At 40.8% G+C, this 13228-nt stretch overlaps 1 protein-coding gene across 1 annotated transcript in view; it reads right to left on the bottom strand.

The window, feature by feature from the left end:
• AFF2 (ALF transcription elongation factor 2) overlaps nt 1-13228 on the bottom strand; it is a 159473-nt gene that overhangs the window by 106633 nt on the left and 39612 nt on the right. The window contains 1 exon segment of the mRNA XM_070951779.1: nt 5070-5114. Within this exon segment, the coding sequence (XP_070807880.1) occupies nt 5070-5114 (45 nt within the window).

Genomic DNA, 13228 nt, shown 5'->3' on the forward strand with positions numbered 1-13228 from the left:
TCTCCTCTAGGACTGACCAGTTTGATCACCTTGCAGTCCAAGGGACTCGCAGGAGTCTTCTCCAGCACCATAATTCAAAGGCATTAATTCTTTGGCGCTCAGCCTTCCTTATGGTCCAACTTTCACAGCCATACATTACAACTGGGAAAACCATAACCTTGACTATATGCACTTTATTTCTCCACCTAGCCTCTATCTTTCCAGATTTCACTCCTTGCAAAATATCCTTTGTGCCTTGGTCTAGACTTCTTAGAGGAAGTCTTATCCCAAACTTGGTTTCGGCAGAACAGTTACAAAGAGCAGTTAATTTATACTCTCCTTGCCAAGGTATTGTCAACCCACTCTCAATGATTTCAAATGAATAGAAATGTAGGTTGCTGGCCTTCTCTTGAGGTTTAGGTTGGAAAACTACAATACGAAGGATATAGAGCTTCGGTTAAAAAAAAAATAAATAGAAGAAACCCATCATCAGTGGGAAGAAAAAGCAGACAGTCTAGGTTTAATTAGAGACTTTCTGACCATGAACGAATTCCCGTGGCAAAGTGTCTGGATCAAAAGGAATGAAGTCTCTATGAATTTGACAATTAAGTAAAGAACTCAGGGCATTTGATGTCCTGCTTCCTGATACATTAACCAAGATAGATATCCAGCAAAATAAAACAATAGAACAAAAGTTAACAGGGACATCGGGCTAATCCTGGAAATTGAATGTATGACTAACAGAATAACACAGTTGGAAGGGACCTTGGAGGTCATCCAGTCCAACCCCCTACTTGGGTAGCAAACCCTATACCATTTCAGACAAATGGTTGTCCATCTTTTCTTTAAAAATTTCCATTGTTGGAGCATCCATAACTTCTGGAGGGAAGTCGTGCTAATGATTAATTGTTCTCACGGTCAGGAAATTTCTCCTTTGTTCTAGGTTGGTTATTCTCCTTGATTAGTTTCCATCCATTGCTTCCTGTCCTGCCTTCAGGTTCATCTCTTTCTTGGCTCAAAAATGGTTCATGATGGCAGTTCTTGAAATCAAACACACCAGTACCTTAGGCCGCATTGCAATGGTTAACATGAAAGCTTCACATTCTTGGGCCTTGTAGTGTCATGGATTTGAACCCATTCTCTATCAGGTGAGAAAGAACTTTTCTCTCTTAGTAAGGCCAAAAAGATAATCCAATAATAATGCAAGAATTTGCTTTCCGGCCTGGAGATTTGACTTCTTTCCTTCAGTTAACTAGGGCTGATTATAAATATCTCTTCCCCAGATCTTCTTCTTTAGGCAATGTGGAACTTTTACAAGCCATTGAAGAAGAAAAGTATGAATTCTGAAATGTGCCAAATCTCATCAGAATAACAGAGTTGGAAGGGACCTTGGAGGTCTTCTAGTCCAACCCCCTGCTTAGGGAGGAAACCCTACACCACTTCAGACAAGTGGTTATCCAACATCTTCTTAAAAACGTCCAGTGTTGCAGCATTCACAACTTCTGGTGGCAAGTCGTTCCACTGATTAATTGTTCTCACTGTCAGGAAATTTCTCCTTAGTTCTCAGTTGCTTCTCTCCTTGATGAGTTTCCACCCATTGCTTCTTGTCCTGCCCTCAGGTGCTTTGAAGAATAGCTTGAATCTCTCTTCTTTGTGGCAGCCCCTCAAATATTGGAAGACTGCTATCATGTCTCCCCTAGTCCTTCTTTTCAGTTCCTGCAACCGTTCTTTATATGTTTTAGCCTCCAGTCCCCTAATCCTCTTTGCTGCTCTTCTCTGCACTCTTTCTAGAGTCTCCACATCCTTTTTACATAATGGCGACCAAAACTGGATGCAGGATTCCAAGTGTGGCCTTACCAAGGCCTTATAAAGTGGTATCAACACCTCATGTGATCTTGATTCTATCCCTCTGTTTATGCAGCCTAGAACTGTGTTGGCTTTTTTGGCAGCTACTTGAATCTCTACAGTTCTTCTAGTTGAAGGGTTGTCAGCAGAATGGAAAGTCCAGAGGCTGTTGGGTACACACAACACAAACAAGCCTTCCAAAGGTCCCTGATTCTGCCTGCTGCTAAGACCACCGTTGATGGATGTACTCTCTGTTGAAAAGTGCTCGTTGTGCCACATTCTTCAGACAGCAAAAGGTCTAGGTTGCTATGTTACTGGCATTTGACATCATATCCTTCCCAAGGTGTTCCCATATTTGACAGACTCTTATGATTTACTATGCTGGCCAGCTTGCTATTCATTTGTGCAATGATGTCTGGAAAAAAAAACCATTTGAAATTCAGATTGTATCCTTCCCTCCAGCCCCTTTCCAAACTCTTCCCAGAAAAAGTGGCACGTGTGTATTTTGAAACTCTTTGTGGACATTGGATGCATCTGCACCCAGATGAAAAGAAACAATTAAGGAGGTTTCCGGGAGGGTGAGGGACATGGGGACAAGTCTATTAACAGGCTAATTTTGCTTTGTGAACAAATCATCTCAACCAGGGCTAGTGCGTATTAAGTCGATTAGCGCCTTTCAAATTGTACAGGAAAGGTAATATTGCATATAATTTTCTCAGTCAAGGGCATTTTCACCTGCTGATCAATTTACATATTCTCCAATGTCATTAGAGTGAAGCTAGTCATCAGGAGGGGGCGAAAAGAGAGAATAAATTACAGAGTTTTGTTCATTTTATTCTAATTATAAGCAGCCTCTGTTTTGCTTGGGAGTATGCAGCTTTTAATTAATACTGCACCTGTCCAACTATTTGCCTGGAAGGATGGCATGGCTTTTCCTAACGAGAAGAACGTTGTTCTTGGAATTGGCATCTATTGATCTTATATATTAGAGTTGTCATGTTCTATCCTAAATACAATGTAAAAAAGATATGGAGACTCTAGAAAGAGTGCAGAGAAGAGCAACAAAGAGGATTAGGGGACAGGAGGCTAAAACATATGAAGAACGGTTGCAGGAACTGGGTATGTCTTGTTTAATGAAAAGGAGGACTAGGGGAGACATGATAGCAGTGCTCCAATATCTCGGGGGCTGCCACAAAGAAGAGGGAGTCAAGCTCTTCTCCAAAGCACCTGAGGGCAGGACAAGAAGCAATGGGTGGAAACTAATCAAGGGGAGAAGCAACTTAGAACTAAGGAGAAATTTCCTGACAGTGAGAACAATGAATCAGTGGAACAACTTGCCTCCAGAAGTTGGGAATGCTCCAACACTGGAATTTTTAAGAAGAGATTGGATAACCATTTGTCTGAAGTGGTGTAGGGTTTCCTTCCTAAGTAGGGAGCTGGATTAGAAGACCTCCAAGGTCCCTTACAACTCTGTTATTCTATTCTGTTCTGTTCTGTTCTGTTCTGTTCTGTTCTGTTCTGTTCTGTTCTGTTCTGTTCTGTTCTGTTCTGTTCTACATATTAAGAATTGTCATGTTCTATCCTAAATTTGGAGTTTTCTTCACCACCGGGGAAGGAAACTTTACGGATCAGTCTCTTCCCTAGTTTGACATCCCATAGATCTCTTTCAACTCTCCGATTTCCCAACCAACATGAAGAAGAAGTGGTGATGTGACTTTTGTGAACAGACAACCATTGATGTTCTGACCTAGGCCTCCCAAGATCAGGAAACAGACTCCTCGTCCCGTTAAAACCTCTTTTATTTAGGTTAAAGGGAAATTCCTCTCCAGCAAAGTCCCGGCAAACAGTCTTCCATGAGATTTCACAACTACAGACCTAATGTAGCAGCACTTACTTACTCGGCAAGAAGTCAGGAACAGATCTTCACCCTAATGAACTGAACTAATTGTCTCCTCCTCCTTTGCTCCTCTTTACTCCCTATGGGAGGGGCCATCCACTGTCCACCTGTGCCTTTACTCCTGAGTCGACCCTTGTTCCTTAGCTGTTCCCTTCTCCTGGCAGCTCTCCGCATGCGCACATCGGGAACAGGCTCCAGCTGTTCTTCTGCCCCACTGATGTCTGACCCCGAAGGTAGGTTATAACTGTCAGTTGGCCCTGGCATCCTCTCTGCCTCTGATGCAGAGCCCTCATCAGAGCTTTCCCCAGACTCCAGGACTGGCCCATGTTCCTCCCCAACCTCCTCACTGTCTGAGTCTGCCACCAGCTCCGCTGGCTGCTGGTGGGCCACAACAATTGACTGGATAATAGTTATCCAGACTGGATAAGAGTTTTATTAGTCTAAAACTCCATGCATACAAAGCTCGAATTCGCAAAGATCAGGGTTTAAGCTCTGGGGGAAATCTTGAGTATAGACGAAGGCTTCCTGCTTCAAACAAGTGTTGTGTCCTGCTTCAAACAAGTGTTGTTGTGTCTTCATGAAGACATCATGGCAACCTCTAAAGGAGAAGGTCTGCTTGCTGCTGGTCCTCACATGGTGAACCCCAACAGCATTTTATCATCTGAAGAAACCACACAGACTTCCAACATTGAACATTCACCAAGTTCAATGGTGACCCAAAAGAGATTTGTCTTTGGAGAAATCTCTGTAGGAAAACACTGTATGGCCTTGAGGAAGGACTATGCAAGAACGTATGGATAAGATTAACCTGACTGATGCAACTTTATTGTAATAGAATAGATGCATTCTAGGATGGAAAGCTATGTCAAATATGGGATGCTTTTGATCCACCAAGAAGGACCTCCTTCAGAATACTTTCTGGGCCCCTTCTTTCAACCTCCATTTTTAGTTTGATGTTACTCAGTTGAAGTGGCTTTTGAATGAGGAATACAAGTTGTAACCCTTAACATTTTTGTGTTGTGGTGCTGCAAAATGCCTGGTTTTACCCAACTTCTTGATATTTCTGTAGGAGTTACGGATGTTACTATTTTGGCTGTTGAAAGTTCACCTCTTAAAGCATGAGTTTGCTTTACTAATGGATGGAATTGATTCTATTTTTTTCTATGCTTCCACAGAGTTCAATACACTCTTAACTCCAGCTAAAATAGGATTCTCAGCTTGAAATAACTTCATAAGTCTCCCAGATAAACAGAGATTTGACTATTTATCATTACAGTTCTAAACTAAACGCTACTTAACCTACTATCGAGATTCTATGATATAATTGACAAAAAGGAATTCAACTTACCCGTAATATCTCTTCCACACAGTTGGAGTCATTGGGAAGGCTAACCTAAAAGAGGGAGAAGGATATATGTAGTCAGTCTAAAATGGATTTTTTTCCGGTCATAGTACCAATAAAAGACAGCCAATATCAACAGGTTACATGTCACCTTTTTAAATGGTAAAACAACAAAGCATTACTTTTCACTGTATCCCCAGGGAAGGTCAGCTTTCCTTAGTTATTAATTAATTTGTTGTACTTAGAGACAGCTCCATCTATATGATTGCTCAGATATATATCAACAAACAAATCCCAAATGAAAATCTCCATGCCTAAAGAATCCATACTGCTGTTAATTCATGGGGAGAAAATAGCATTGATGAGCCGATAGGATTGTTAAGCTAGTTGCAGTCTGAATAATATTTCTGTTTGTGTGGTGGAATGTAGTCTGGATTTCCAGGAGGGAGGGGCAATGCCAACTTGCAAAGCATCCCTGACCTGCTCTCGAGTTGCCATAAGCCAGGGAGATGGGTAAACGACGAAGCAGCACGGCAGCCAAAAACAAAAACACATTCCAGATGTATTTCTCTCAAGGCTATCTCCCAGGATTACCCACAGCGGCCGGAGGGGAGTGATAGAATCCTGACAGGCTGCTTCCCTGAGGGCAAAGAGGCAACAGAGCTTAGAAAATTTGGTCAGTGGGTAGAGGGTTAAAATGGTTCTTTCCTAGCTTATCTCCGAGTATATATGCAGTTATGCAAATAATTGCTTTAGACTGGCACGATTCTGTCTATAGGTGAAGAATAATAAAGGAAATTACTCATAAGAAACTCTACATGTCATTCTTGGGTTTTGGGGACTGACAGTTTGCCAATATAACATACAAACGGTTTTTAAGAGTAGTACAGACGAATTTAAGTTACAGAGAAGGGATAGAGGAATTAACAGGCTCTTGAATAACTTCTAATTTGCTCCAGTCGATGGGCCAGTAATAGCATATAGATCACCCACTCCTTCTAGGAACCCCAGAGCAGTTTACATGTGACCCAGAAAACTTACTCTGAGCTCTATTTAAGAAAGAAAGAAAACTGTCTTTCGAACGTTAAGTCTGAAATCCATCTACATTTGTGCCAAATATAGCTAAAGACATACCCGTGGGAGCTTTAAAGATTTATTTTTTAAAAAATAAATTGGGCAAAGAATCTTCTTTCGGTCTCTTTTTTTTGGCCAAGGATTTACGACAATTGGAAAAAACTGGGGCAGAATTTAGCACAATTTGCAAATTTGGGTCAGAAAGAAACTTCAGGCTTTGTGAAACGGGAAGAGACCAACATAAGAATCCATAGAAGTTAGACACCTTGGACAATTTGCTTTTAAAAAATGTGTTTCTGAAACATGGATAGTAATCCAGATTTATGATGGGACAATTCTATTTTTTTTCCCCCACTGATAAACTCTTGTTTAGACTCAGAATAGACGTACCTACTAAATTTGGCCAATTTCGGCAGATGGGAATTTCGCTCATCTGCTTTTCATAATCCTTTTCCAAGATTGGTAGGTCTTGTTGTTGTTGTTTTTTAATAGTTGAAAGAAATTTAGAAGTTTTGGTAAACGATTCTGGGGGAGAAAGGGCAATTGAAGGAATCTTTGTGAATGGACCAATGTAATTTCCAACATTTCAAATTAGAATTTAATCAATGGAAGTTGGGGTACAACAATAAAATGAAGTCCTTTGTGCTATAATGTGTAACTTAAAAAGCCACCAAATGCAAACCCCTTTATTGATTGATTACCCTTGGGCCATATCAAAGTGCAAAGTTCCAGAAACAAATGATTACTAAAATTTGATAAAAGCAAATTTAAAATGGAATTGGATAACATACAATTTAAAATGAAATTGGAATAAAATACGATTTAAAATAAAATTGGAATAAAGTACGATTTAAAATAAAATTGAAATAGAATACCATCATGTAAGATATAGATAAAATATGATAAAATTATATTTCAGTATCATCCCTACAATCTACCCCAATCGGTCCCACCTATGCAGATCTCAACCGAACCATTTTGCTTAAGTACCTTGTGCTGTGTTCAATGTTATTTTCAGATTCTGGCTGCACATAAGGTAAGTTGTTTTGATATGGGGATACCAATGGGCGCAAGCCCTGAATTTTTACGACGACCCCTTGAAGCACTTTAACTTTGCTTGTTGAAAGTTGCCAGCAGATGGTGGGTTCTACCGGTTCGCCCCAGTTCGGGCGAATCGGTAGCGACGGCAGCGGGAGGCTCCGCCCACTGGACGTCATCAAATACGCTCTGCACAAGCGAACCGGTAGCAAAGGTAAGTGAAACCTACCACTGCGGCAGATCTGTTCAAAGCTGAGATTTCTGATCTTCCAAGATTTGAAACCCTTTAGATCTGTGGTGTTTTTTCACCCCAGACTCCTTAATTGCTCACCAAAAAAAAAAAAAGGCAAAGAGGACCAACACAGATTCTGACATAACTGTCTCTCCCGTTGATTTTGAAATCTCAGCAATGAAAGGCTAACTCTGACAGCGTGTGGTCCAAGTTAAAACGAAAGCTTTAATGACAGCAGCATGGAAAATCAAAGCAGGTGACGTACACTCAACTTTGGAAAAATCAAAATATCCCAACAGAGGAGGTTATTATAAAAAAATTTTTTAGAATGTGCGGAAGCAGATACACTAACTAAAAAATTAAAGGATAGAGAGCAAACACAAGTAGGTTTAGCTTGGGAAAATTTTTTATAAATGGTTAGAAAAGAGGAAACTATAACCCACATTAGATGAGGAATGGTATCTATTGAGAAACTTATACTATATAAGATAAGTGAGGCCGGATAGACCTAATTGATGTATTAAGGTATATAAGATGTTCTGTCTTCTCCGGATTATAATATAGAGTTATAGTACCAAATATTTGTTTATTAAGGTATTATTATTATTATTATTATTATTATTATTATTATTATTATTATTATTATTATTATTTTAATTTGTATACCGCCCTACTCCCGAAGGACTCAGGGTGGTGAACAGCCAGATAAAACACATATAATACAAATGTTAAAAAGCATTAAAATACAATTAAATAATTTGGCCCAAAAAACAAAATTTAAAACACCCCAAATTCTTAAGACAAATTTAAAATTTAAAATTTTTTAAAAGTTTAAAAGTTTAAAAGAGAGGTTAGGCCAGGCCAGCCTGCTGAAAAAGAAATGTTTTGATGGCACGGCGAAAAGCGCACAGACATAGACTACATAGAAGTATGCTTGTTTATTGTTGTATTGTTCTTTGTGTGTCATTTTACGTTGTGTTGTCTTTTCTTTTTAACCGAAAATGTAAATAAAGATTATTTTAAAAAAAGAAAAAAAAGAAAAGAAAATCAAAGCAGGTGCACGCACAGACCCAGGCAGACAGACAGAGAGACAGACAGAGAGACAGCCTCATAAGCATTCAGGCATAGACAACCAAAACAAAACAAAACACACCCAACCTCTGAAATTGCACGGTGGAAGACCCAAACGACTCAGTTTCTTATTAACGAGACGTTCTGCTGAGCGAGTTGCGTTCGTAAATCCCTAATGAGGATTTTAAACACATTAAAACTTCTTAATGCAAAGTGTTTGCTTTTTTTGTTTTCATCCAATAACAAGCCAATCATTCTATGCCTCTAAATGACACTATTAACTGTCAGGGTATGCTTTATTTGACAATCACTTCATTCAAATACAGTAAAAAAAAAAAAAAAAGAAAAGAAAGAAAACCAATTAATTTGACTGTTGTGAAATGTTTCTCGATAGCTTTTACGAGGGTTTCCTTTGCCGCTCGGAGAAATGCGTACAGTAGGTCAATGGAGGTGTTTTTTTTTTTTTTCCTAGTTTTACTTTAGAATTCATGGCGATAAAATCTAGGCCTTTTTGTCATTTGTTACTGAAGTAATATACCCAGGAGTGGGCTGCTGGGGGTTCGCACAGGTTCGGGAGAACCTCTAGTTAAGATTCTGTGCAGTTTGGAGAACCCCCAAATCCCACTCCTGGCTGGCCCCGCCCACCCCTCCCCTCCCCTGCCAAGAGTCCCCACTGGCCCATTTTGGATGCAGGTAAGTGCAGGGCATGCATGGAGGTTCGGGGAAGGTGAAAAACAGATCTCCTGGAAGTTCAGGAATGCCGCAAACGTTTCTGGCCTCCAGAGGGCCTCTGGAGCCTGGGGAGGCTGTTTTCACCCTCCCGGAGGGTTGAAGAAAGCCTCCGGAGTCTCGGTAGGGCAAAAAGCCCCCCTCCCTGCCAGGAGGATGACTAGGCCACGCCCACCATGGCCACGCCCACCTAGCAACAGGGCAGAGAACCCCTTGCTAAAATTTTTGAAGCCCACCCCTGCCTTTTTGTCATTTGTTACTGAAATAATACACCCCACTCACATTAGAAAGACCGTTATTAGAACTCTTAAAAACGGATAGCTGTTGATTCAGCTGGGATTTACAAAGAAAGACAAGATACCTTTTCTTTTCTTTTTTTTTTGAGTAAGTGTCCATCACGTAATGTCAATCTGAGAGGTCCAAAAATCCAACATAGTGGTGTCGTTATTAACGCTTAATATTCAGGATCCTTCCAAAATGGCTCCTTGGTTCTTCCTTAAAACAACAGCCAATTAATCGTCTTTCATTTCCATAGCTTACTTCTTCATTGTTTACAAAATGGTGGACTTGGGTTTTTTTTGGACATAAAGGAGGAGCAGAACGCAGGAAGAATTTGTGCTGACTGCTTTTTTCCATACCTTCCAAATGCTGCTAATATTATCAAAGAGCACCAAAGAACATTGGGCACTCCAGAAAAAAGAGAAAGATATGCTTAATTGATCCATGCAAAACCTTATACCTAAGTCAAGCGTGATCACCTCCTCTTGTGGCATCTTGTAGAGGAGACAATGTTTTATTGCTCTGTTAATCAATTTTCTGAGACATATGAACATCCACTCTGGAGCAGAAATGGATGTGGAAGAAGGGGAGAATATCAAATTCATTTGTAGCATGAAAATTTTTTTGGGTGATCATTCTTTAACAAATAGATAGATTGATAGATAGATCTTCTTCTTCTTCTTCTTCTTCTTCTTCTTCTTCTTCTTCTTCTTCTTCTTCTTCTTCTTCTTCTTCTTCTTCTTCTCCTCCTCCTCCTCCTCCTCCTCCTCCTCCTCCTCCTCCTCCTCCTCCTTCTTCCCCCTCCTCCTCCTCTCCTTCTCCTTCTCCTTCTTGTTCCTCCTCCTCTTCCTCTTCCTCCTCCTTCTTCCTCCTCCTTCCTCCTCCTCCTCTTCTTCTCCTCCCTCACTCCTCCTCCTCCTCTTGCTCCCACACAACTGTGACAAATCTAAGCCCAGAAAAACTTATTAGAAACCTTTCCAACTGTTGGGTTGTGCAGAATTTAGATTCTGATCATCTTAGCTTTTTTTAAGAAGGCATTTAAGTCTGCTTACCTCTGAACCCATTCAGGAACATTTTATCCTTTCTTCTTTGCACCCTACAATTAATTCAGATTTTATTATTATTTTTTTTAAGATAGGGCTAACACCACCTGACACTGCTTCACTGATGACCTTTTTCATCTGTCAACACTGGCAGCTTTTTATCCTACAAGAGTCTGCCCGGTGCCCCCAGAGGTGTTTTGCCGCACATTAATCCATTCCACCAGACGATCACCAAAATTATCATTCATAGTTTCACTTCCTTTCTTATTTCCTGCTTAGGTATTTTCGGCTTCCCAGGGGCAGAAAGTTGAAGACTGAATTTCTTTGAACAAATTAACTAGCGCTTCCTCTAAATAGAATAGAATAACAGAGTTGGATGGGACCTTGGAGGTCTTCTAGTCCAACCCCCTGCTTAGGCAGGAAACCCTACACCACTTCAGACAAATGGTTATCCAATCTCTTCTTAAAAACTTCCAGTGTTGGAACATTTACAACTTCTGGAGACAAGTTGTTCCACTGATTAATTGTTCTAATTATCAGGAAATTTCTCCTTAGTTCTAGCTTCTTCTCCTTGATTAGTTTCCACCCATTGCTTCTTGTCCTGCCCTCAGGTGCTTTGGAGAATAGCTTGACTCCCTTTTCTTTGGGGCAGCCCCTGAGATATTGGAAGACTGCTCTCATGTCACCCTTAGTCCTTCTTTTCATTAGACTAGACATACCCTGTTCCTGTAACCGTTCTTCGTATGTTTTAGCCTCCAGCCCCCTAATCCTCTTTGTTGCTCTTCTCTGCACTCTTTCTAGAGTCTCAGCATCTTTTTTACATTGTGGCGACCAAAACTGAATGCAGCATTCCAAGTGTGGCCTTACGAAGGCATTATAAAGTGGTATTAACACTTCAAATGCTGACCATAAACATCCATTATTGTCAGAGAGATCAGCAGAAGATGTCTCCCATTCATTTTCTTTCCCTTACTACTCATCCTTTTCTTGATGTTGACCTGTCGTTGGACCCCATCAAGAACTGACAACAAGAAGCATGGTTATATCTAGAGGCCAAGAATCTTGGAGGGAAATTGTGAATAGATAGATGTCTTTGGAGATGGTTCAATGTTCATTCATGCTGGCTGAAATGAACCAGGCATGGTTTCTTAAGAGAGACACAGCACGGGAACAGCATCAGTTAATGGACCTTGCAGATAACAATAGCAATAGCACTTAAGACTTATATACCGGTTCACAGTGCTTTACAGCTCTCTCTAAGCAGTTTACAGAGTCAACCTATTGCCTCCAACAATCAGGGTCCTCATTTTACCCACCTAGGAAGGATGGAAGGCTGAGTCAACATTGAGCCTGGTGGGATTTGAACTGCCAAATTGCTGGCAGCCAGCAGTCAGCAGAAGTAGCCTGCAGTACTGCACTCTAACCACTGCGCCATCAAGGCTCTAGGGTCACAAAAGAGCCAGCTTGGTCTAGTGGTTAAGACACCAGGCTAGAAAGTGGGAGATGATGAGTTCTAGTCCCGCATTAGGCATGAAAGCTAGTTGGAAGAACTTGAGCCAATCACCAGGAGACGGTGAGTTTTAGTTCTGTTTTAGGTACGAAACTCGGCTGAGTGATTGTGGGCCAATCACCAGGAAACTGTGTATTCTAGTCCCAATTTAGGCATGAAAGCCAGCCTAGTTATTTGGGGCCAGTCATCAGGAAATGGTGAGTTCTAGTCTAGCCTAGGGCATGAAAGCTGGTTGGGTGACTTCGGGCGAGTCATTTCGCTCTCTCGGGTGGTTCATTTGTTATGAACAGGAACAAGCTATTTCTCCTAAGATCATTGACTAATTATCTATCTATCTATCTATCTATCTATCTATCTATCTATCTATCTAATCTTATCTTATCTTTCTATCTGTCTGTCTGTCTATCTATCTATCTATCTATCTATCTATCTATCTATCTATTTATCTATCATCTCTCTCTCTCTCTCTTTCATCTCTCTCTCTCTGTCTATCTAATAAAGAAATGGAGAAGCACATTTGTTACCCCAGAGAACCTGTTTACATTTCATTACTTAATTCATTGTTTAAATTCATTCAATTTAAGCAACAGCCTTTGTTCAGCTATTCACAAGACCAAAGCAATGATTACTGAAAGCGTTACTTAGCAAGAAGCTGTAACTGGGTGCATGAAGATGTCCCAAGTACCTTCAATCTCAGCCATGGTTCTTAGAAGATGCCCTTGGCCCAGTGGTGAAATCCATTTTTTTTACTACCGGTTCTGTGGGTGTGGCTTGGTGGGCATCGTGTGGCTTGATGGGTGTGGCTTGGTGGGCGTGGCAGGGGAAGGATACTGCAAAATCCCCATTCCTTTCCCACTCCTGAGGGAAGGATATTGCAAAAGCTGAGGCCAGCCAAAAGTGGTATTTGCCGGTTCTCCAAACTACTCAAAATTTCTGCTACCGGTTCTCCGAACTATTCAAAATTTCCACTGCCGGCTCTCCAGAACCTGTCAGATCCTGCTGGATTTCACCCCAATTTGCAGTATCTCCATATACATGTATAAAAGGCATACATACTTCAAGATAACCTCCATATTGCTGTTCATAATCACTTCGCCTCCTAATCTAAAATTTTGTTAGATGGTTATTGGCATGATACAGAGTGATGGAGGACCATTAGTCAGGACTGGTCCAAGGGATATGGAATGTT

The sequence above is a fragment of the Pituophis catenifer genome, unplaced genomic scaffold (assembly GCF_029215685.1).
Source record: "Pituophis catenifer annectens isolate HBS135680 unplaced genomic scaffold, rPitCat1.0.hap2 SCAF_11, whole genome shotgun sequence".
Lineage (NCBI taxonomy): Eukaryota > Metazoa > Chordata > Lepidosauria > Squamata > Colubridae > Pituophis > Pituophis catenifer.